This window comes from Seriola aureovittata, chromosome 5, assembly GCF_021018895.1.
Source record: "Seriola aureovittata isolate HTS-2021-v1 ecotype China chromosome 5, ASM2101889v1, whole genome shotgun sequence".
NCBI lineage: Eukaryota > Metazoa > Chordata > Actinopteri > Carangiformes > Carangidae > Seriola > Seriola aureovittata.
The window spans coordinates 4,835,396-4,859,793 of record NC_079368.1 but is presented as its reverse complement, the minus strand read 5'-3'; the positions used below and the strand labels follow the sequence as shown (position 1 = coordinate 4,859,793).

The 24,398-nt window shown below is 42.5% G+C and overlaps 1 protein-coding gene across 2 annotated transcripts; it reads left to right on the top strand.

Annotated features, from left to right (window-relative positions):
- On the top strand, window positions 1-22,732 carry bicdl1 (BICD family like cargo adaptor 1). 2 transcript variants are annotated; one of them, XR_008827954.1, is made up of 11 exons: window positions 1-840; window positions 2,152-2,367; window positions 9,865-9,981; window positions 11,718-11,864; window positions 12,071-12,250; window positions 12,398-12,616; window positions 14,029-14,172; window positions 14,711-14,841; window positions 16,200-16,320; window positions 16,809-16,922; window positions 18,149-18,286. XR_008827954.1 is itself a non-coding variant. In XM_056377346.1 (10 exons), exons 1-10 carry the CDS (start codon window positions 448-450, stop codon window positions 18,323-18,325), a joined length of 1,845 nt encoding a protein of 614 aa, XP_056233321.1. In that variant the 5' UTR covers window positions 1-447; the 3' UTR covers window positions 18,326-22,732. The 2 variants fall into 2 exon arrangements, 1 of the variants encoding a protein (XP_056233321.1); XM_056377346.1 differs by lacking the exon at window positions 16,809-16,922 and having other exon boundaries at window positions 18,149-22,732.
- The last annotated feature ends 1,666 nt before the right edge of the window (window positions 22,733-24,398 follow it).

The following is a 24,398-nucleotide window of genomic DNA, read 5'->3' as shown; positions in this document are numbered from 1 at the left end:
GGGATCGCGCTCATCTGTTTGACTGGCAAATGCCTCCGGTGTAAAAGGCCGATCATTATGGGGGACCCAGGACCCCAAGACAGCGTGGACCCTGACCGACCGAACGCTGCGCAGAGCTCATCGAGGCGGTTTATACCGGGATAAGAACATTTTGTGTCTCCACTAATATACAGTCAGTCAGTGAGCTGCAGACGAGGCGGTGTTTGCTGGGATTCAATCAGAGTCAGAGTCGCGACTAGGTAGGTTTACAAGGAGAGAGGGACGTGAGGAAACTGGAGAGAGAGCAGTTTGCAATCTAACTGGATCCAGCTCTGAATTTGGAGAATGATGGATGGATTGTCGATAACAAGCCAGTCCGGTCAGCCCAACCCAGTCAGAGCAGGGTGGGTTCATCCGGAGTGAAATCAGTCGGCTCTCATCTGTTGGCTTCTCGTCCGCCGGGCGGCGATGTCCGCTTTCTGCCTAGACCTGCAGACGTCTGCCGTGGTTTCAGCACCACTGGAACTGGACAGCGACTGCATGGAGTCCCGGGCCAGCCCCTCCGCCCATGAGCCTGGCGGCTTTCAGGGTCATCCGCTGCGGCACGCCGGCTCTGGAGGCCTCGGTATGGCCTTGGAGGAGGAACTGGCCATGCTTACCGGGGAGCGGGAGGACGAGGAGGAGCTGGCGGACCTAGAAACGCCTGCGGTGGGGCATAACGCAGACTTACTGTCGCTCTTCCGTCAAAAGGAAAAAGACTTGGTTTTAGCTGCTAAACTTGGCAAAGCGTTGCTGGAAAGAAACCAAGACTTGACCAAGCAATATGAGAAAATGCACAAAGATCTCAACGAGAAATTAGAGGTAAACTTTGAAAAGAAAATAATAATTTGCTCAAGTTTTAGTGCTTCCTTAAGCCTCGTTCTGATTTGTCATCAAAATGCCATAATCCTACATCCAAGTTTAGGCCTTTGCGATGTAAACAAACTGTGGAGCTTTACTTTCAAGCTAACAGAGAGAAGGGGTTTCATGTAGCATGAGTCATTTTTATGGTAACGTATGTGCTATAAGCTGGAAACTAGCTACTTAGAGGAAATTGAAACCTGCTGGTAACTCTGATCTGAACGACAGTGTCAGGCCAAGCTAACAAAAGGTGTAGCACAGTATGTGAGTTATCCCACACATCATGTTTACAGTGAATGCTGTACAGTTGAGCTGTTGTTTTTGTTGTTTTAAAAAATCCTTCACACAAGCCAACACGTGGCGTGAGGAACCACAAAGACTAATCCTGTGGCTGTCCAGGGCCTACTGTATCTACTGTACATCTGTTCAGCTCTTTGATCCATATTCATCCCCATGTTGCAGCTCAGAGAAATAAGCTGCCTCTTAATATCAAACTCTTCTTATTATTCATGTTGTTACAGTTCCTGATGATGCTGTTTTGTGGACTGGTTTTGAATCTCTTTGATCCCTCCTTTTGTTTGGGCTCATACCCAGAGATGAAAACAGTGGCTACACAGATGCCAGCTGCTTCAGCCTTGGACTTAACATAATATCAACTCCCATCCAAACTCTGGCAGTCGCTGGTGGTGCAGTGCATCTGTTCACCGTTCATTGCCATCTAGAGAATAGAAAGAAGCATCATATTATCTGAGCTGTCACTCCAGGAGCCAGGGACACAGGAGACAGTTGTTGTCATTGTATATCACAGTTGCAGTTATTCACAGTCACTCTTTTGAACTTTTTTATGTCTTGTTTAAGTTTAACAAAACTTCAGTTTCTGGTGTGTGGTGCAATAGTCAAACTGTATTCATATGTTTTCATGTTAATGTTAAATCTACAGTTATAGCACAGAATGAAAACGTGTCTGACTTTTGCAGGACGACTTGAGCTTAAGAAAAAACTTGAATTTGCCTTTATTGTTGTAGAGTCATGTTTAGTGAGGGGATCAGTTTGCCATCCTGCACTTTTTTTCCTTCACTGAAATATTTCCAAGGATTGAGTACAACTTTCTCAGTCTGTTGAAGAACCAGCATCTGTGTGAAGTCTCTGACTTTGTCACACACGCAAGGCTTTCATTGGATATGCTTTGTAAAATTAGGGCAATACTGTACATAAAATCCAAGCAAATCAAGGTTTAACCATATCTCCCTTTCTCCCCTCATTCACATGCAGCACTTGGAACAGGAGAAGCATGAGTTGCGTCGGCGCCTGGAAAGTCGAGAGGGGGAGTGGGAGGGTCGTGTGGCCGAGCTGGAGACGGACGTCCAGCAGCTGCAGGGTGAGCTGGAGCGCCACCAGGTCCAGCTGAGAGAAGCTGACAGGGACAAGACCAAGGCCATCAGTGAGCTCTCTGAACAGAACCATAGACTGCTGGAGCAACTCAGTAGGGTGAGCAGTGTCATGTGTGTGTGTGTGTGTGTGTGTGTGTGTGTGTGTGCTTCTAATGTCCTTATTCAGATGCACTAGGCCAATCTGCATGGAAAAGTTAATTAGTAAGGGGTTTGAGTTGGTGTATCACATGGTCTTAATGCTGCCTTAAACACCCTTCCACCCTACCATGAAACTTCTCATGGAAATTCCAGTGTGCGTGCATGTGTGCGTGTGCATGTGAGCGTGGGTATAGTATGCCTTTCTCCCTGGCTGGGCCTCGGGGTCACTCAGTCCAATTCAAGTGTGCCTGGCTGACATGACATAAGGGGCTCAGCCAAGTGAAGATTCATCATCCCTCAGGGGGGAATCTACCTCCATTCAGCCTGTCTCTCTCTAACTTCACCTGAATTATGCTAACTCATCAATATAAAAGCGGAGCTTCCGGGTGTAATGGTGAATAATTTAGAATGATTGGACTGCACACTTATGCAATAGCACTATGCATATTGACAGGTAATTTGAGTGCAGTTATTATGACTGGCAGAGCAGAAAAGGTCTGATATGAGATAGGTAGAAAAACAGATTGATAGACGGACAGATAGATAAGGTATATACATCAGGTCGAACTGATATTGGAAGTAGATGCAGATTGATGCAGCTGAGAGTGCTAGTGTTTAGCTTCAGCTGATTAATCCTTTGCTAAGGAGCTCAAACACTTCAGTCTGCTCAATCTACACCAAAACAAGGACACTTTTCCACATAGAGGATCCATATTTAATGTCATTGCTGTATTAAGTGTAAAAGCGTTCTTGTTTATTTGCCCCCACTCTGTCGAGGCTTCATTCCCACGCTAGAAAAAGTAATGTAACATGTCACAGCAAACTATAAGAATGATTGATAATCATATTTCCTAAACTGTGTGTCAGGCTAAGAGCTGTTAAGTCACAGGGCTGAGCTTGCGTTTCACCAACAGCAAGACTACGTCATGCTACCCTCCCTGTCAGAGGGATATATAGTCTAAACACCTGTAAGACCATTATATCAACTTAAGGGCTATAAACAGAGGCATCACAGTGTTGTCAGCTGCCAGGTAGGCTGGCAGTGGGTGCATAGACAACATTTCAAGATGCCCAGAGCTGTATATATAAAGGTTGTGCAGGTGCTTTGATAACCCCGTCAGCAGTAATGTCTATGGCAACGATCACGCTCGAGCGTGTTGTTTCCCCTCCTGGGAGAAGATATGATCTGCTGCCGGGCACACGCCGCTCAGGGAGGAGAAGGCTCCATGTGGCTGATTTTAACCACCAGCTCGCAGCTGTGCAGAGCGAGTTCTGCTTGTTGTCTTGATCAGATTAAATTAACCTCCTGCCATATCTTGCCCCAACACCATCATCACATTGCAATCAAGGACTGTCCTGGACGGGTCAGTCGCTGTGGATTGCAGCAAAAGCAGGCACTTAGCATAATTAAACTGCATTTGATTTAATTGAAACCTGGGTGTGGGAATCTATAAAGATATTCACTGGAAGTGGTCTGTATTGTGTTTAGGGGGAGAGCATATCTTGTGGTCTTTGTGACTCAGTGAAATTCATGAGACCTAATTGACTCCATCGATCCAGATCTCATGATTCAGTGCGTTGTGCAGGCAGAGGGAGACCTGCTGGGTAATAGAATAAATGAGGTCAGCCACAGTACTCTCTCCCTCTCTCTCTCTCTCTTTATCCTTTTTCTCTATGACTTTCTTACGTTCTTTTCTCTCTCTGTCTGGACTCATTACTAAGCAATGTGCTGTGACTAAGTAACATTAACTGTTTACAGCTCAGATTGAATGGAGGGAATGTAAAACTGTCCTGAGGAAACCCTTCAGTAGTGAACTGCAGGTCCACTGTTCTCTCATGCCCTACCCATCTCTCTACCCGTCTGTATTATGATGTAAATCAGTCTATATGTGGCGTCCTGTAAACCCTGTCCAAAACTATGGAATAGGACACGTTCCTATGTCCATCAAATGCTTATGAGCTTGTTATTGGCGTCCTTTAGCATGCCTGCTGGAAATCACATTTCACAGAGTGGTGACTGGACAATAGACACATCTATTGAGCATCAGGCTCCTAATTGACAGAACAACCACATCCACAGCCTCTGGGCTAACAATAACGAATAGGGAAAACAAATGGGAGATGCAGATTAAAAGTTTAATAGATTTGTGGCTGCCATTACAACACTGTGGAGGACAAAAAATTACTTATTAGCCAATACATAAATACATATTTTAAGTTATTAAAAGTATCATAAATATATGATTAAATTAATGGAGAAAATCTATGAATGAATAAATAAATGTTGGTAGTTAATCAGGACATACATAAGTGATCACATTTCACAAAAGTAAATAGTTTCCATATATCTACATGCATATTGAATGTACAAATACAGAAATAATTAAAAGCATAAATGTAGGAAACTATAAATAAGTGAATATGTATAAATAGAATACATTTGTCATCTATTTGTTTATTTTCTAATTCATTTAATTATGCATTTAACTGTGTATTTATGTATTCACTTCACCATTTATTTAATAAATGAAATATTTATTCATTTTTGTTTCAACTTTTGATGTATGTATATATTAATTTATTGGTGAAAAAGTAATGTTTCATCCTCCATATTTGACTGAAGGCTTTTCGGGTGATTTCTTAACCAAACCTTTTCAATAAGTGTAGCTTTATAATTCATTTTCTCAGTTACTTACCAACATTGTTACTAATTATCATTATTAATTCACTTTTTGTGTATTGTTTTACCTTTATTGATTTCATGTATTAAATGAAATACAGATTTTTTTTTTCTTCATTTATTTATGGATTTATTCATGGATTTATTCAAATATATATATATATATTTTGACCTCTATATATAACTACACACCTTTTTAGAGGGTGCTTTCTAAGGCAAACCTTTGAGCCAAAGATTAGATTTATAAAAGCAGTCCTTCCCCCTCCTGACAACCCAGGAATCAGTTCTTAACAGAGCCTTCAATTGGCTGCAGTGGGATGACCTTGAGAAGGCAGGGCACTCCATAGGAAGTGATGTAAGTCATGGGGTAAGATGCAGCGCTGAGGGGATTAGGCTATAATCCGTGCTAATAGCCTTACCATATGCATTCAGTCCAAAACCAAAACAACTCCGCTCCATACTCTACTTAATTAATAACAGCAGGTAACTTAGATATTTGGGCAAAGAAGATCTAAAAATGTAATCTCCAAATCTTTTCCTGGGCTGACACACAAACTCCCTGTGGTTACTCCTCTGTGTGTGTGTGTGTGTATGTGTGTGTGTGTGTATGTGTGTGTGTGTGTGTGTGTGTGTGTGTGTGTGTGTGTGTGTGTGTGTGTGTGTGTGTGTGCGCCGCGTGTGTGTGTGCATGCTCGAGTGAATTTCCCAACACTGATAATAAAACTAAACACTATATTCGATACACCTAGAGAAAATAGGTTCCATTGATCCAGCAGTTGAGCCTTGGAGGCATGGGCTGGTCTGTGTGGGTCTCGAGTGTGAGGACAGCCAGTCTCCTCAAGCCTAATCTGATCAGAGTGAACTAGCAGGAAAGGGGCCTTCCTCTAATTACATTACCACACATGCTCAGAGAAGGCTGGGGATGCACTGACTCAAGCATAAGTGTCTACATGCTTTATGACCATGGTCAATTCTACCTCAACCTCTAGAATTTACTTAATTAAAATTTGACTGCAGCCTCCAGTGACTCATCAAAGTTGTTTATTTGAGACTATAGAGGAGGAATAATTCTATTTATTTGACTTGCCATTTACAACAGTTTCACAAGCAAGGTGTAATGTGAATATTTTTGAATGACAAAAGCAGAAAATCTAGCATCCTATGTCGTGTGTGGCCTCAGTGTATCCAGATCACACTCTGCACAGGATTCAGTTTCACTCCAACCTCCAGTCCCTGGGCATCTGTCCAGCTATCATCTTCGCTCACATCCAGTCACTGGAGCACATAACGTCTGCCTCCCATCAGCCCAAGGTACTGTAGCTGTTGCTCTCAGGATCAGCTCTGTGATTGGTACGTATTGTCACACTGAAGATTTGTTATGTAACCATTTGAAAGTGGGGTTGCCCACCCTCCCTAAGTCTAGACACGGCAGCGCTCTCTGTGAAAGTGACTAAGGAAAATACCAGAAGCACTGAGACCACAAGTCACAGCTCCACCAATCCCACTTCTCCCTGGTTGCTATGACAACCAGAGTGACATGCAAATTGTAACTCCATGTGTTGTTACCATGGGAATGTGCTCTACAGAATGGCATCAGGATACAGATGCTAGGTCGTGCAACCAAAGACCCACGATGCACCTGCAGTCATATCTGCCAGATCACGCTCCGCAACCACAGAGCGCCTGCAGCTGAATCAGCAGGAGTGATATCTACTTTTCTAGTTTCAGCTCTTCTCCTCCTGGAAAGTGAATGTGCAGTATTTGCTCAGGTAAATGTGAGAGTAAAGAGGCTGTAAAGGGACATGTCTCTGCTGAGCCCTACTCTCTGCTGAGGCGTCTGTCGCTACAATCTGATTTGCCCCCATTCGTCCTGTCGTGCTGATAATGCTTGATCTGGTTTATCTGAGGAATTTATGCGCAGATCTGCAAATCCGACAGTCTGCAGTCAACTTTGTGGGTTTTTTTTTTTTTTATATGATCTCAGTGTGTCAGATTGTTGGGCCAGTGGGTCAGATGTCGCGTCACCACTGTGACCTGTCACTGCACTGACCTCCACTGACTGCACATCTGTTTCCCACACAGAGAAGACAGCATCATGCAGCTGTCACACAGGAACCGAACTCTGGACAAAGTGGCTGAAAACCCACTGACTAAGAGACATTAGCTCATAGTAAAATGACCTGTCCTGTGTCAAACTTTACTTTAACTTATACTTATACTAATACTGTAATCTTTTTGGGGGTGTGGGGTGTTAAAGGTTTGGTAAAAGGCTGAGATCACCTTTGGGTGATATGATTCTGGTTATATTAGACAGTAATTTTAGTTGAGCCATTCATTTCTATCTGCAGATCAGTTATCAACTCATAAAATAGTTTAATTGTAAGTATCTAAAGAAAGCTTGGTAATTCCTGAAAACAGACATATCTCCATGTTGGAGTATGATACGTTCATCAGTGATGCCTGTCTCTCAGCGTTTGTTTAACCTGCTTTGAGTGTCAGGTGTACATATTTGTTGCATTTGATTCACCATCATTAAACCTACAAAACCTATCTAGTATAATTCAGTCATCAGTCAAGCTCAGTCAGTTCTCCATCCACTCAGTGTAAACCACACTCATTATATTTTTGATTGACAGCTAAACTTACACTTTTTGACTTGTGCTGATTTTGTAAACTCTAAAATCTTTCAGTTGTTGGAAGTATTATAATTAGTAGTAGTTATTTGCAGCCAGGTCTAATGCGTGTACAGGGAAGAGGTTTCATTTTCCAGCATGGTGGAAATAATTTAACCATCATTATGATAATTTTACAAAATAAGTTATTTCTTTATTATGTTATTGCCATATATTGTGTTTTCCCTATGAATTCATAATACCTGAATCTCAGTCCTTTCTGGAATAACACTGTGCTAGTAGGGGGATGATCAATTGATCAAATCAAAGAAGGGCAGATAACTTCTACCCTTGTGTTCAAAATCTTTTATGTGAGGAGAACTTTGGGCGTGCATAACTCTTTTGACATCCTTACAGTCAGTTTTTTAACAATCCTCCTGTAACAATCTCACAGAGCAGTTACTTTGCTTCCATCGTGTTAGTTACTGCTCAGAGCGGAGCGGCAGAACGGTGCATCTGAGGCAGAGTCTTCCTGGCAGCTTGTCCTTTCCAGAGACTCCCAGCAGAACAGCGGCACAGACTACAACCAGTGTTACCTGAGGACAGCAGTGAACTGAAGTAAACTAATGTATCTACACAACCAGTTGTTGAGCCTCTTCAAATCTCTCTGTGAGCTTCTTGAGAAGCTGCTGCAGCGTGTAGTGCCACCTACAGGCTTCGGTTCATATTCATGCAATAAGTCATCTTCATTTTCACTCAGCACACAGAGATTAAAAGACAAACCTGAAAAAATATACTGATTATTTGAACACTTCCTTGGTTAAAGTGTTTCGGCGATATATACACTATATATACACCATGTTTATTCTCTTCGGTGCAATATAAAAGTGAGTCATTTTTAGGATTCTACTGTTGCCATGGCAGTGATGATAATGCGAATGGTAGCTTCCTGAGAGCAGCTCTATGCTAATGAAGACCAGCCAGGCGGTGTGTAGTCTGATCCCACCTGTCCAATAAGCCTGGGTATGCTGCTGTGGTGGATTACACAAACACTGAGCAGTGGACTATTTAAGCTTTTAAAAAGGGCCGTGACATTTAGTTGAAATTCTGCTTTCAGAGGAACAGCTATCAGATGCACCATGACCAGGAACAGACTGGGGAGTAACAATACATCAATAACACTGAGCTCATTATGAAAATCAGTTTGTTTACGCACTTCTACATGTATGTGTGTGTGTTTGTGTGTGTGTGTGTGTGTGTGCTTACACTTTCTATCAGACTCCAGTGAGTGAGTCACCTCAGTATCTTAGAAAGAGAACACAGACTAAAGAGCTGCTGTGCAATGTTTCTAATCTAACTGAGCAGTTAATGTAGCACTTTAACAATGTGTTGTTGTGTCAACATCACCAACAGCTATAATTAAAGGGGAGGTCCACTTGATTCTACACATTTAAGTCTGTCTACAGGTCTACTGCATATGTGAAGAAAGATGTATGGTGGCTGTGTGAAGTAAAATGTGATAAACTGCCTCAGGTGATGTCACTAGAGTCAGCATTGGTCGGGGCTGAGGTTTGAAATGAAAACAATCCGGAGAAGTGAGTTCACCAGCGCTCTGTAGCCTGCTGCTCATAGTGGCTCCAGGCTACATTAGCTGCTAATTGAAAAGCACACTTGAATCTCCAAGTGAACTGTTAGTGCTCAAGTTGCACTGTGGGTAATGTAGGCGCCAGGCTTTGACTGAAGAAGAAGAGTGTGGAATAAAAAAGATACTTCTCTCTGCTGTATCGATTTTCATTCTTTTAACTGCCGACTGCCTGTCTGACAGTGTAGCTGAATCGGTGGAATACTTTTAAAGCAGGAAGAGACTCATTTAAGGCAAATTTTTGATTCAGTTTGCGTTAGGGCTGCACGATATTGCGATTTCAGTTGGAATGGTCATTTTTGTGTTTTATTTTCACTGAAAAAAAATGATGATGATGTGATTTTTGTTAGGTGTTTTACCAAACAAACATTTTATTATATCCGGAGAATATGATTTGTAGGTCGAGGCATCTCTGCAGCACCACGACATTTTACACTTGGCCATATCGTGATCACGATTATATTTCGATTAATTGTGCAGCCCTAATTTGTGTGTGTTCTGTTTCTGTCTGTCTGTTTCCAGGCTGCAGAGGTGGAGAAGCAGCTGTCCACTCAGGTCCATTCATTACGGGACGACTTCAGGGAGAAGAGTATGTCTACGAGCCAGCACATGACACGACTAGAGACTCTACAGGCTGAGGTGAGCCGCTATCAGTAGCACTTTTCTATTACATATCACTTTAGACTACATACAGTTGATTGAGCTGAACACACAGCGTGACCAGTCACCCACGAAAAGCTAAACAGAAAGGAAAAGTGCAGCTCAGATCTATTTGGAAAAATAGATTATTTGTTTGCAGCTATTGATTCCTCAGCAAGGAGCCTGAGTGTCTAAGGTGACAGCAGAACGCTGGGGATTCAACTTCTGTGCCATTATCCTGCGATCACCAACACTTTGGTCAACATGGCTTCTGTTTGGCAAAAGTTACATATTCTCACTTTAAAGTTGGAGTTTCTGGGGATAATAAGTGTAAAATTCCACTAAAGGAAAACACTTCTTTCAACAAATGTCCTGTTTTTCAGAGGGCAGCCGTGTTCACCTTGCACCTGTCATGCTACTGGAACTGTTTCTTCTGTCAGGGCACGTTCTCTAAAACTTGACCTTCTCCTCTCTTTCTTTGATCTTTATCTTTATCTCTCTCCTCACCCATTCCTCCTTCCCTCACCCTCCTTCCGTCTTGGTTGGAGCAGCAAGGGCTAGAAGTGAGTGGTTGCCGAGCGCTGTCTGTCTATCGGCCAGACTGCATGCTGCATGGAACAGCTTGTAAAATAATAGAAACAAGGATTGCACCATTATTTATCTATTTTTTTTTACCAGTGCTTCTACTCTGTCCAGTTAAATTAGTTGATACATATGATTCAAATTGGATCTTATGTTGTCGTGGGAATAGAGGACAAAAGAGGAATTTATATATGGATGAAAAATCCATGTTTGACATTCCCATATGGCAATCCCTGTTTCCTAAGACTGAGCATGAAACACTAGTTTGGTAATCAGAGCATGAGATGTGTTGTGATGTCAGTCGTGTTCATGTATGATATTAGCCAGATATGTTATGAACAAAGGTACTGTCAGAGCATAACAACAGCTGAGATTCCCCGTAGCTGCTCTTCAAAGCCAGGCAGAAAACACCCAGACTGCAGAGCCTGCGCTATAATTGGGAGAAAAGGCTACAGCTCTATATTTAGCCGAGATACTGCAATGTCTCGGTGCTCCCACTTTTCTAACGCTTTGCCTTTATATGACATGTGCTGATGACTAATGACTTTTTGCCCTGTTTGCGAAAAGACAGAGACTGAAGCAGCCCAAAAATATCCAGAACTTGGCAATGTAGATGCTCGTATGGTAGTGAAAACGACTGATCCACACGTAAGCTCCTGTGCTGTGAAGTAGGTTACCAGATGTAGGTCAAACGCAGGAGGGATAAAAATGAACAAGAACTGATGTTTGTTTAATGGGGAAAGCTGCTCAAGCAGCTTAAAAGAAAAACAGTCACTAGGAAAAAGTTGTGTTGCTGCAATGCTAGCCTTCAGTTGAAGGCCGTTACACAGCCGTGGTAAGGTAGTAAGCTGATATGAGGCTCTATGGAGACGCAAACATATCACCAAAACATTCCTGAAGACGAGGGTGGCAACTAACGCCTACGCCTGTGCTAGGCAACAAACATTCTTTAGACCAGTGGGAGTACTTTTTAATCTTGTGTAAGAGCCCAGCTTGCCTCAGAGTCAGCAAAACAACAAAATTTATCCCTTAATCAGGTCCATAGCTGCCCATCTGTCCGCTATCAACCAGGAATCCTTAACAGTCCACTGTTTCTCGACTTAATACCTATTTTCTGTGGTGCGCTAACTAACCGCTGCTGTTTGACATTTTAGATTAAGATGCTGTCGGAGAGGAAGATGGAGCTGGAACGCCGGGTGCACGCAATGCTGGAAGAGAATGAGCTGCTGCAGAGTACAGTGGACGACCTCAGAGAGAGGACGCTGGTGTTGGAGAAGCAGTGTCACGAGAAGGACCTACAGGTACGGAGACACGCACAAAGGACTCTTAGATCTTTGAGGGTAGCTACTACCTCTGTAGATATTGCACATTACCTTCTGCAAAGCCTTTTTTTGTGTTTAACCCACTAAAATCTGTCCTTAAAATAGTCAGCACTCCTGTCAACGCTCTGCAGGTATTCATAGTTTGCACCATTAAGTCCCGGTTTTGCCTCCTTTGTCATGTCCAGTTGCGACAGAGCCAGATGGAGCTCCAGGAGGTTCAGGTTTCTCACAGGCAGCTGACTGCTCAGCTGGAGGAGCTGACAGAGGAGCACAGCCTCCAAAGCCTCACCCCACACCCGTCCAGCCTGCTGTGTGAGATAGAACAGAGCATGGAGCAGGAGGAGCAGGAGCAGGAGAGGGAGCAGGTAGTTAGTATTACTATTATTATCATGACCGTAGGATTATGTTTCATTCACTCCACTCTTAGTTTGTTTCAGTCTCAGCTTCAGTCCGCTGTGAGCACCAGACGGGTGGGTAAATAAAACATCCCCCCCCCCTACTTGTCTGTGTAGTTGCGTCTTCAGCTGTGGGAGGCCTACTGTGAGGTCCGCTCACTCTGCTCCCATCTCCGGGGAAACGACGTCACGGACTCGGCGCTGTCCACCGACTCTTCCATGGATGAGTCCTCGGAGACGTCCTCAGCCAAGGATGTGCCTACTGGCAGCCTCCACACCAGCCTGCTGGAGTTACGGAGGCTAACACAGAACCTGCTGGATGGCAACGAGTCCACGGTAATAACACACTGGCAGCTGCTCAGCACTGACAAAATATCCTTCCTCTCAAAGATAAGGGAGGCAATGCCCAATTTTAGGGATTTTAAGATGATCTTTCAAGAAGTTCTATGTAATTTGTTATTATAATAGCGCAAATAGACTCCAGTCATTTATTTAGATTTTTAAGGAAAGAAATTATATAGTAGTCACTAGGGGGTGTATATTTTTAATTAATGAATTAAGCTTGTTTTATTAAATTTAATTAAATGGAGCGGTATACTGTGGCAGACTAAACAGGTTTTGTAGTGGCCTTATCTCTGTTTGCCTTCTTGTTTTCTGTTTGCAGCTAATACAATGATACATAATGGAGACACAGGAAGCTCCTAACAAAACCAAACTCTATCGAGAACTTATACTCGTCGTATTAATCCCTCAGCCAAAGCAGGATCTGATCACCTGCCCCTCCTGATCTATCTGCTCTGCTGTTGCTGCTCATTTGTCATTTGTCTCTGGATATTTTGCATGAAGTCAATGTTTACACCAAGACAAATTGTTCATTGTTCAGGTCATCAGTTACGTCTGTGTATATTAATCATCAGCAGTTATCTGTTTTTACCCGGCAGAATTAGACATTGAGAAGAACAGAAGAGGGATTTTGTTTCCAAGTTTAAAGTTTTTTGCGAAACCCATTAGATTTCAAAAACTTAGACCTGCCTCCTTAAGCTGAACGGCCATGACAGCCATGAAGTTACATGGTTGTGTAGAGTTTATCAGAAGTTGGTGATTTTCAAAGGAATTTCTTTGAAGTGGCTTATCCTCCCCACAGTGATGCATATTAACCAAAATAAATCTTCACCCACTATTGGAATGTTTATTCTCAAAATAAGTGAATTGAATGCCTGGACGTTGACATCCAGCTGTCATGCTGACATTGCAATCAAGTAATTTCTCTTTTTAAATACTCCAAAATCACAACTTCCACTCCAGGAACTTTACTGCATATCTGTTCCTTTGTAGAAACTATAAAACCCATAAAATAAAGTGGTACCAAGATGGATACCTATTCTCATAAAGTTAATGAGGTTGCGAAGCTGAAACAACGATAACGCTCTAACAGGATACAGCCTCTGTGGGCTTATTTTAGACATGCAATAATGAACTATATGGGCAGTAGCAGTGCATAGACAGTGAGTGTGTGGGGCGTCGTGTGGTCTAAGCAGGCGCCCCATGTGTAGAGGCTACAGTCCTCGCTGCAGTTGGCCCCGGTTCGACTCCCGCATTGGACGGCCTTTGCTGCATGTCATTCCCCCTCTCTCTGCCTCCCCATTTCCTGTCTCTCTCTACTATCCTGTCCAATAAAGGCACAAAAGCCCCAAAAATATACTTAAAAAAAAAAAAACAGACAGTGAGTGTGTGCTGTGTGTTGACAGGGCTCGCGGCGCAGTGATGAGGAGGCTCTGGAGGAGCAGGTGAGGAAGCTGGGAGAAGAGCTGAGGGAGGTCAGAGTCCTGTACGAGGCTGAGCAGGACAAGACACGCAGCAGTGACGAGGAGCTGCTGCAGCTGCACAGTCAGGTACCGACTCCTCTGACATCTGTGCATGTGCGCACTCATGTAAATCATGTACTGTCTGTGCACATGTTGATGACACATGAGACTTTAACACTTGAGCCAAAGACAAAAGTGTTCGCACCGAGGCTCTGCTGCTAATCACGTGGAAAGCAAACTGTCAGACAGCCCTCATTAATTCAATATCACATCCACTCTTTCTTGGTGCATTAAAGATTGCTCTAAGAATAACATTGTGCTGCAGATTCTCACCAGTTTGTGTGAATGTGATGTATGTTGTTTGTAATGTAGGACATTGCTTCAACCTTGTTTTCTTTCTGTGAGGACAGCTCACTCCTTCCTGTGGGTTTGAGATGCCACCTTACATGATCTACACAAAACACACAGGCCTTATTTTCCCCACTAAACTGGGTCAACTAAATATCTCACGCGTGAGCACCCCCACTGTATAACGCTGCCAGTAAAACCTTGAAGCAGGAAGCAAGCTTGAATTTATGAGGCCTGCGTCTCACAGACCTGCTGTATTCTCCCATGTCACCTGCAGATGGCGCTGCTCTCTGTAGAAATGTGCTCTCTGCGGGAGGAGAACCAGCGGATCAGGATGATGGCTGAAGTCCGAGAACCCAGCGAGCAGCTCCAGAGTGCAATCAGAGACAGAGACGACGCCATAGCCAAGTAGGAACACATCATATGATGAACACTGCATTACACTGATGCAGTTATAACTCCTAATAACACATCACTCTCACCAACAACTGTATAGAGTATGTAGAATGGAGCAGGGGCCGGTTGCACAAAACACCTTAAGTTTTCTACTTAAGTATGACACTTAAGGTTTAATTTCTCCTTAGCTGAGGGAGTTACTTAAGGGTGTTACACAGAATCTCTTAAAAGGTTTCCTTAGTTATGGAAGGTGAGTAATTTACAGCAGTGAAAGAGATTTTACAGCAGTAAAATGTGATTGTTTCCATGGAGACCGTTTATTTGCTTGCCTTAGCTTATGCCTGTTTTCAAGGAAGCGAGCAACATTAGAGGAGTGCGCTGCCATATCCTCCTGTGGTTTGGACAGGAACTTCACAGAAACCTTAAGGAGGAGTCTTAAGGTGTTTTGTGCAACTGGCCCCAGGTTCTCTAAGATAAATATACTGCCCTTATAATATGTAATGTAACAAACCTTCTTAATCAACTCTCAGACTCAATGAGATGATCAAAGGGCAATTCTGGTTTATTACCTCTTGGTTATTTTTTGTAGTTACAATAACACTGTGTGCTAGGTGCTGACATCAGGAAACACAGTGACATCCCTAAAAGACATGATGAAACAGAACACACTTGAAGTCAAATGAACCCCCTCATTTGGCAGAGAGAATTACATTCATTACCCCCACTGCTTATAAACATTCAGCACAGTTTTACAGGTCTCCTTCTTGGTTCAGCTTTGACCCTCTGCACTTGCTGTAGTTGTGCGCACACAAAGTTTTCCTGTGCAGATAGATAGATAGATAGATAGATAGATAGATAGATAGATAGATAGATAGATAGATAGATAGATAGATAGATAGACTCTTTGTTGTCATTGCATTGACATTGCAATTGTCCTTCTGCACATCATTTCAACTCAGATGAGTTGGATACAGATTATAGACATTTTCATTCTCTGATTCTGCTTAAAAGAATAATTTGATGTTTTGGGAAACCAGCTGATTTCCCTTCTTGCTGAGTTTGTTGAATATGAAGCTAAAGCCATAAGCTGTTAGTTAGTGAACTTTAGAGGTGCTGGTAAGTGGATTTGGTTTTAGATTTGGAGCTAGTCAGGCTAGCTGTTTCCCTGTGTTGCCAGTGTTTTTGCTAAGCTAAGCTAACTGTCAGACAGACATGTGAGTGGTGTTGATATTCTCTTTTCTCGGCAGAATGAATTTCCCAAAGAGTCAAACTCTTCTTTAAAGATGCATTTTTCATCCATCACCATGTGCAGGAGTTTTTCTGTGCTGGTAGGAAACCTCTAGTTTCTGTGTGTGTGTGTGTTTCTGCAGAAAGAAAGCGGTGGAGATGGAGCTGGCCAAGTGTAAAATAGACATCATGTCTCTGAATAGCCAGCTTCTGGACGCCATCCAGCAGAAGCTCAACCTGTCGCAGCAGCTGGAGGCCTGGCAGGTGGGTCAAAGGTCACGAGAGATTTACTAGTAAAAGCCTAATAGTCCTTCTGTAGTATTTTGGAGCAGCTATTTTAAGATTGCTCCACAAAGAAACAGTGAATTTTGTTAATCCTATTGTCAATGAAATTAGTCAGCAGACTATTACATAATGTCTATAAGAATGAAATGACACTAGCTGCCAGTTTGTCCATGTTCCTTCCCTCCCCTGTCACTTCAGATTAGTGTCAGCGTATTTTAACACTTGCAGAATCTGTGCACATACACTAAACCACTCAATTAACTTCTGAGGGTGTGTGTCAGCTGGTTGGCCCGGATGGGTGTCAGTAAGGAAACATATTACATATGTAGCCTTCGGACACTGTGTGTGTGTGTGTGTGTGTGTGTGTGTGTGTGTGTGTATGTGTGTGTGTGTGTGTGTGTGTTCCCTCCCTCCCCCTCCTCATCCCTAACTAGCAGCTCTTTCCTCTCTCTTCTCCGTGCCCACAGTTTGCCTCCTCAGGGCTCTTTACTGTTTGGCTCTTGTGGTTTCTGATCTAGTGGCCTTTCTCAGCTTCCGTACCACCCTTTCTCCCCTGTGGTACTCCCCCTCCTGCCTTAGAGGTGAGCCCGTGCTGCGCCATCTCGCCGTATCACCCTGCACTAACCCGACTACGCCATGCTGAGCCATTCCATGCCACGGTTAACTGACTCAGGAGAAACGCCCACCCCAGCTCCTTTTCTCTCTGAAACCATTAAACCATCACAGAGAACCATCCAAACCACCACCTCTCTCTCCACCTGCCTGTCTCCTCTCTCCATACACCTGTGTACCCTACATGAACGCCTTTAGGAGATGGGTCCACTGGTCACCTTACCTGTTCAGAGATGATTCACAGACATCAAACACCTCTGTAGCCCCTGTACATCTTAATGCTTGGCTGATCATTTTATATTATTATATATCATCATATTTAATATTTATGCTGCGTTATGTTGAGCGACATTCAAAGTAAGAAGACTTATTGATAAAAGATTAAACATGTTTATTCATATATTAAGTACTGAGCAGCTTGTCATAAACAAACCATCAGTATTTGGTTCAATTTAGAACTTTGAATCATCGAATCTCAGGGGTCACAAGATGATTAACTTGACAGGAAAGCAGAAAAGATTTATTTATGCAACACAAAATTATGTTTTGTATTCAGATTTATTCGTCTAATGACTGAATAATTTTGCCTCCACAGGCAGAAGCCGTTTTCTCTGAGAGAGATTTGGCAGAAATGTCAATCACAAACTTCTTTCTTCATTCTCCTAATGGAATGCAGCCACTGGTGATCCAAAACAAATTGTTATCAGTATTAACTGGTATCATATTTTCATTGTTTTAGTTTTATGCTTCTTTTGTACATATTCCTAAATAAATTTTTTTATCAAATTACCACACAGAAAGTCTGGAGCCAGGTAGAATGACTGGTGAACAGAGGCTAAAAGGCCTTAAAATGAATTTTTGCCGTGGGGCCCCTTAACAGGTTAATCCAGCCAGGATCATTTCTGTGTTTATTTTAACAGTCTCATAATGTAAAACTGCCAGACAGGCTGTTTTTAGGATTACTTGCTATTCAGAAGTAGAACTGACATACAGCCTCATTTGTGAGAGATGCTGAGCAGCAATAAGTGATCTGCCAGGGGTGAGAGGTGGTTGTTATGTCTGTGTAATCAGTAACTAACAGATAAACTGATCAATGAGTCCAGTCCAAAACTTCCTGTAACACCCCACCACATGTCCTCTCTGTGACAAGTCTCTTCTGTCCTTCTCTTATTCACCTCTCTGTCCTTGGCTTCAGGATGATATGCACAGAGTGATTGACCAGCAGTTGATGGACAAGCACCAGGACGAGTGGCGCTCGGCCCCTTCCTCCCTGTCAGGGTCATCGAGAGCCCACGGCGGTCAGTCCTCCAGACGAGCTCACCGCATCTCCGACCGGGACAAGAGACTTTTCTCTTTTTTCAAAAAGAACTGAGCCCTGTCGGACTGGCCCCAGGCACGGCAGACGGACCACCAGGGGACAAGGAGGGAGCGACATCGTAGTACAGGGGCAACAACGCAGCCAAAGACGGGCAGTGGCGCACACTGAGGTTTGGGGGGGGGGGCTCATTTTGCACTTTATCTGTACCATTACTCTTCTCCTTACTGATTAATTGGTGACTGCTGACAGTGAGAGATGGAAATATAAGAATAGGACTTCCCCAGAGGCTTTGGCTTCAGCCCCTCTCATAGAAAGCTATCGGTCTTACAGAACATGAACAGGGTCACAAAGTTTACCTCCAAAGAGGAAGGTTTCCTTGTAGTGCCTATGACCATCTCTACTAGCCCACTGCCAACTCTGTAGAGAGGGGAACACCATGTACAAACTCTTATCGTATGCATCCCAGTTATCAGGCCAAGGAGTCTGGGGAAAGACAGTTGGGTATATGGGACATTGCAGGATCATGGGAAAAGATGAGGACAGTGGGACAGAGCAGGATGGTGAAGCTGCAGCCGACCGACGTAATCTCTCAGGTTTATTCATTTTGTCAGGGGACGTTCAGAACATGAGGCAACAGCTTTATGTATCAGGACCATGGTGTACTGTATATCTGACAAAACAACTGACAAAAAGAATGCTTATTTTTTTATGGACAGCCATGCAGCTTTTTTTCATTTTACAGTGGGTATTTGCCACGATTGCATGTCCCAAACCCCCAAACCTTCAGTCACAGTAAGATGAAGAAAAACTTTTAAAGCGGTGCTCCAGTAATTTACTTACTCACAAGAGAGATATTAAAGCTGCGCTAAACAATATTTTTATATGAAAAATGAATCAAACAGCTATGTCTAATATGAAAGGGGCCGCCGGTAGTTGACAAACCCACAGAGAATCGCTCCTAGACTCTGTAGTTCGCCTTAGCTCTACGGAGCATTACAGTCCTTTTTTTTAGTTCATTTTTGGATTTTTGGTTTGTTTTTATTTCTTTTCTACAGCCACAACTTTATTGTTTATGGTTCAGTCTCACCAGGCTCTCTCCAACCCAGTTTTCTGCAGCAGGCAGCTCTAATAAACCTGCTATGTGTTTGCCTTGCAGCAACAAACAGCAGACACACAAAGTCATTGACCTGCTGGTGAATATAGTGGAGCATTCAGCAGCTAAAGAGGCAGATATATTGTTCTTAAAACTTAAAACTCCAAATTACTGCTGTGAACAATTATTCGCTAGCATTTGCTAAACAATTTTAAAAGTTGAAATTTGCCTATGCAGCCAGAAAAATCAGTGCAGCAAATTCAAAGCAGCAGAGTTCGAGATGTTCAGTCTTTTAATCCGCAATATCAAGTTCCAAAAACACAGGATCCTACATATCCCATAATGCAACCAATACTCTTTTCATTACACCTCTCCCGCCCCCTCTCCTTTAGATTTCTATTCCTGTTCGTCCCCAAAATCATATCACCGTGATTAAGTTAACAGGACTCTCACATCAAGTGAATGTATAAAAACCAGCACTTTTTATTTGGACCTGTCTCACGTCCATGGTGAACTCTAGTGAACTCTATGAGGCCTTTATGTTCACCTCTGACATCTGAATAAACCTGTGGGTGGCTGACATTATCGTCCAGGTGATATGTTCTTCTACAGTTCACGTTATATTTAACATTTAAACATTTATCCTTTTTTCAAAGAAAAAAACACTGTCTAGCATCATCCTCATGATGTCAATCATCTTCCTAGTTGACCAAATTTTCAAAATGTTTACATCAGCTTGAGAAGGAGGAAGAACTACTGTATGTAGAAGGCTCATCAATTCTCCAAGTCAATCAGTCAGTCCAGCTCAACAATAACCTGTTGAATTTCATATTGTTGGCGGTGTGTCGGTGTACAGAGACTCCTCTAAACTTCCTCTGCAGTGGTCAACATCTGAGCTGCTTTGGTTCACCACTAAAAGAAAAAGGTCTACCTCCATTCTCATTGCTTCAATACTTCATGGGCACTTTGATTTCTTAGATGCCGGGCTTCCGTTTTAGGCGACATATCTGTATCTCCATTGGTAAAGCGGTATGTATTGACCTGAAATCTCCGAGCATGAATGACTTACAGTGTGGCACAGTGATGTCTCATGTCTGTCTGCGTTTGATCTCGTGTCTAATGCAGCTGTGCAAACCTATGCAGATGTCTTCTTGTCATTTCAGCTGGTTGTTGGGAAGGATCAACCCAAAGAATGATTTTTATAAAAAATAAATAAATAAACAGCCGAATAGGTTTGGATGAAATCAATATATTTATAAGAGAAAATGCATACATTTTGAATGAAAATCTTTTTTTAGAGAGAAATATACCTGTACATTGTTATTTGTAGGATCTTTTTTTCATGTGTGTCCTAACAGTGAGCAGGAATTACACTGGTGAGATGGACACGATCACTCATACCTGTGTTTATTTGACTGTTCGGGTGTGGCAGGCAGTACAACTGGAAAGAGATATTCAGGAGCTCTTCTAAGTTCTGTCCAAATTATTCACCAACAGGATGTGAAAACTACAAGAAGACTCGTGAATCTCAACTTTTAGTCCAAGAGTGCACAAGAAATACCACTCTCTGATAAGTCACCCTTTATAAACAGTTGAGTTGTAAATAGTGGCTTTACTAATGGTTAATAAAACTACTTCTTTATAAGGATTAATAATAAAAACTTTTAGGTTGACAGGTTGTGAACAATCTCTCTGGCTGTTGAGTTACTGATAAAGTCAATAGTCATTTGACTAATTGTTTGACATTTTTAGTCTTAATGTTAAGATAAGGAAACTGTCCTTGTATTTAATGGACAGACATAAGAGTGGAAATAATCTTTTATCTAACTTGAATATATAAGCTAATAAGCATATTTCTCAAAATATCTAACTATTCCTTTAATAGTAATTAATAAAGGAAATTAAATATTATGTCTGTAGTAGTTAATAAACATTTGCCAAGAGTTTCTTAATAAGCCAACAACAAAAGTTAATCAGCTAGTAAAGTTAGTAAAAGTAAGTAAATTTATTAAGAGGTTTTTGTCGTCCTTTTCCAGGAAGTGAGAGGTCAAATGATTCACTGGATGAGGTGAATTAAAAAGTCAAACTGAGTGTCCTGCTGGAGGAGGTTAAACACCAACCTCAGAGATTTTCACAACTTGAAAACCCAAAATGTGTTTGTATTTTGTTTTTTTTTTTAACTTTTATTTAAGCAGGAAAATGTAACAGATTAAAAATGACTGTTTCAGGAGTCCAGGCCAAGATTGGCAGCACCAGGAGCAAGATCAGTCGGAAAACCATCAAATCAGAATTTACCAGAATTAAACCTATGTGGCAATTTAAACAGCTTAAAAGCTTCTGTATCTAAAACCATAAAGTAACCAGGACCAATCCAAAACAATAATGTAATGAGACTAACACCGATTCTAAACCTGAAAACATCAGCAGCCAGAAGAGAGCGGCCAGTTTCTGCCGCAATGATCTGAATTCACAGACGGACACCAAATTCAGTCACGTTAGATCTAATGACAGAACGTACTTAATGATTTATAAACCATTAACATAGCCATTAAAAACTCTGTAAGAAGGGTGCCTCATTAGAAAGTTCTCTCACGGCTCCTGTCTGAAAGGATGTGATCAGAAAAAACAGAAACATGCTCCTCCCACAGGCAGGAACATGTCTCTGTAAAGTGAGTGAAAAAACTGAAATAAGTGTAGTTTGACACTCAGTGGTCCCTCCTCCCATTGGCTGATTGACAGGACAGGTAAGGAACTGCCTGCAGCAAACTTAGATTAAACACCGGTCGCTCCTGCCATATCCAGACTAATTTGTCTCCGTGTCACATTTTGTTGGAAAAACAATTCACTGTAACACACTGGGTTCTGTCCACATTACGTCCTAACTGCTGTTTCTGTTTCCTGTTTGTATGTATTGCTCCAGACTGTCGCTCCGACGCTGTAGACTGTACTGATCCATTTTCCAATTGAAAGCATTTTTAAGACCCCGTCTGCTGCTGCGTCTTTCTGTGGCAAACATCCTGATGCTGCCGCTGTGGGTTGAGTGAGTGTGTGTGTGTCGCAGTGACAGACAGACATACCACTGAGAGAATGTGTGTGTGTGTGTGTGTGTGTGTGTGTGTGTGTGTGTGTGTGTGTGTGTGTGTGTGTGTGTGTGTGCTCTCTCTGTCGCTCGTCTCCACTCAGTCGGATGTTATTTTGGAATTTAGTGCTTTCGGTGGGCTCATTGTGCTCCGTGTGAGTGCTTCCATTCACCACTGACTAACGGCACTGTTTCAGTTACAGAATGCTTCAAACTATTCAAAATATTTATCATGCAATTTTCTTAGCATTTTGGGGGATTGTTTTGTACAAATAAATACTTAAATACAGTCTGCTTGTCTCGCCTGACTTGGCCTGGAAATACAGATGCTTTTCTTCTGTTCTGTCCTCACAGTGTTGGAAATGAGCTGAAGATGCTTCACACTTTCTGCTGAAATGTGAGAACACCATCGTCCACAGAGAATAAATCAATAGCAGGGAGAAGCGATACAACAAGGTTTTTAAAGTATCTACACAATGAGGGCAAGAAATAAAAACATTTTCTCACAACATGAACTAAATATTACATGTTAAACATCCTGTTACATTAGGAGCTTCATCTAGCTCAAAGCGCTGTGTCTTAGTACAGTCTCAAAGAGCTGCTGTATAATGGCTCAGTCGCTTAGTCTTAGTCTTGTTCTTATACTTATTTCAATCAGGAGAGACTTCATTACGAGTCAGTGAATACACTTTAATTGCCATGTGCAAAAGAAGAGAGGATAGGTGAGAGATGTGAGGGCCATCGTATTTGAAAAGGGGGTGGGGCTGTTTGAAGTATAGGAACCCCCCAGGGAAGGCTGGAGGTGGAGGGGTGGAGGAGGGTCGCAACAATCCGCACTGAAATGACGGCTGACAGCAGGAGAGGGGAGAACAGACTTTACAGTTTGACGCAAGGTCAACGTGATTTGCTGGTTGAGATCGTGGTGAAATCTGATTGGTTACTGAAAACACCTGAAGTCAGCTGATTACAGGAAGTGTAGGTGAGAGAGAGAGAGAACCGTGAATGAAAGAGGCACAAAGACAGTCTTCCTGATTGAACTTACGCTTAGATTCATTTTAAAGGGAATGTCAGGAGCAATAAATGTAGTGATCTCTGCAGCTGATAGAGTTAGAGCTGCATATCCACACATCAACACTGTGTCTGCTGCACTGAGGGCGGAAAGAAGTGAAAGTCTGCATGAGTCAGATTCTCTTTTTTTTATCCTAATGAGGAAACATTTCAGTCTTTACATCCGGCTGTAGGTCAGGAGGGAGAGCAGGTCGTCCACTAATCACAGGGTTGGCGGGTTAAGTCGAAGTGTCCTTGAGGAAGACACTGAACCCTGAACTGCTCAGGCCAGCACCCTGCATGGCAGCATGCTTTAACCATCTTGTCATCTCGAAAAGCAGCCTCGATAAAAGCGCTACATAAATGCAGATATTTACCATTTACACCTGAGTCTAAAGGCAGAAATGTTAATATGAAAATGTTATCAATCACCAGGAGCCAGGAAACAGTTACTGGGAATGAGTTAACATCAGGAACACACACGCCATGTTTCCTTTAGCTGTTTTATTTGTGCCCACCTTTTCGACAGGCGACATTTTGATTTGTCAATGCAGGAGAATCACAGGTGGAACTGATGATGTTAATGATGAATCTGCTCCAGCAATAACTGCAGTGCAGTCATTAATGTCACCAATTACACCAGCGTTAAACAGGAGAGAATGTCGGGGGGGGGGGGGGGTTATATTCCTCAACAAACCAAGTATGTGGAAGATATTTAGCTCAGGATGTTGGCAGTTAGTGTAGTAGTGAAGGATGAAAAACAGACAGTGTAACATCGTTACTTTGTCTTGTTGCTGCTATGGAGGAATCTTAACTTCCTCTCAGAAAACAAGATGATTCATACTCTATATAAAACTAAATTAAACAGTTTATTTCCAGTTTATAAGAGGCTTCCCAAAAGACCAGTG

What these genes read in the sequence shown, in the direction of transcription:
- bicdl1 (XM_056377346.1), top strand. Translation starts at nt 448, where the DNA reads ATGTCCGCTTTCTGCCTAGACCTGCAGACGTCTGCCGTGGTTTCAGCA. An exon ending in GTCACGAGAAGGACCTACAG is followed by an intron (nt 11,865 to 12,070) that starts GTACGGAGACAC and finishes TGTCATGTCCAG; the next exon opens with TTGCGACAGAGCCAGATGGA. An exon ending in AGAGACGACGCCATAGCCAA is followed by an intron (nt 14,842 to 16,199) that starts GTAGGAACACAT and finishes GTGTTTCTGCAG; the next exon opens with AAAGAAAGCGGTGGAGATGG.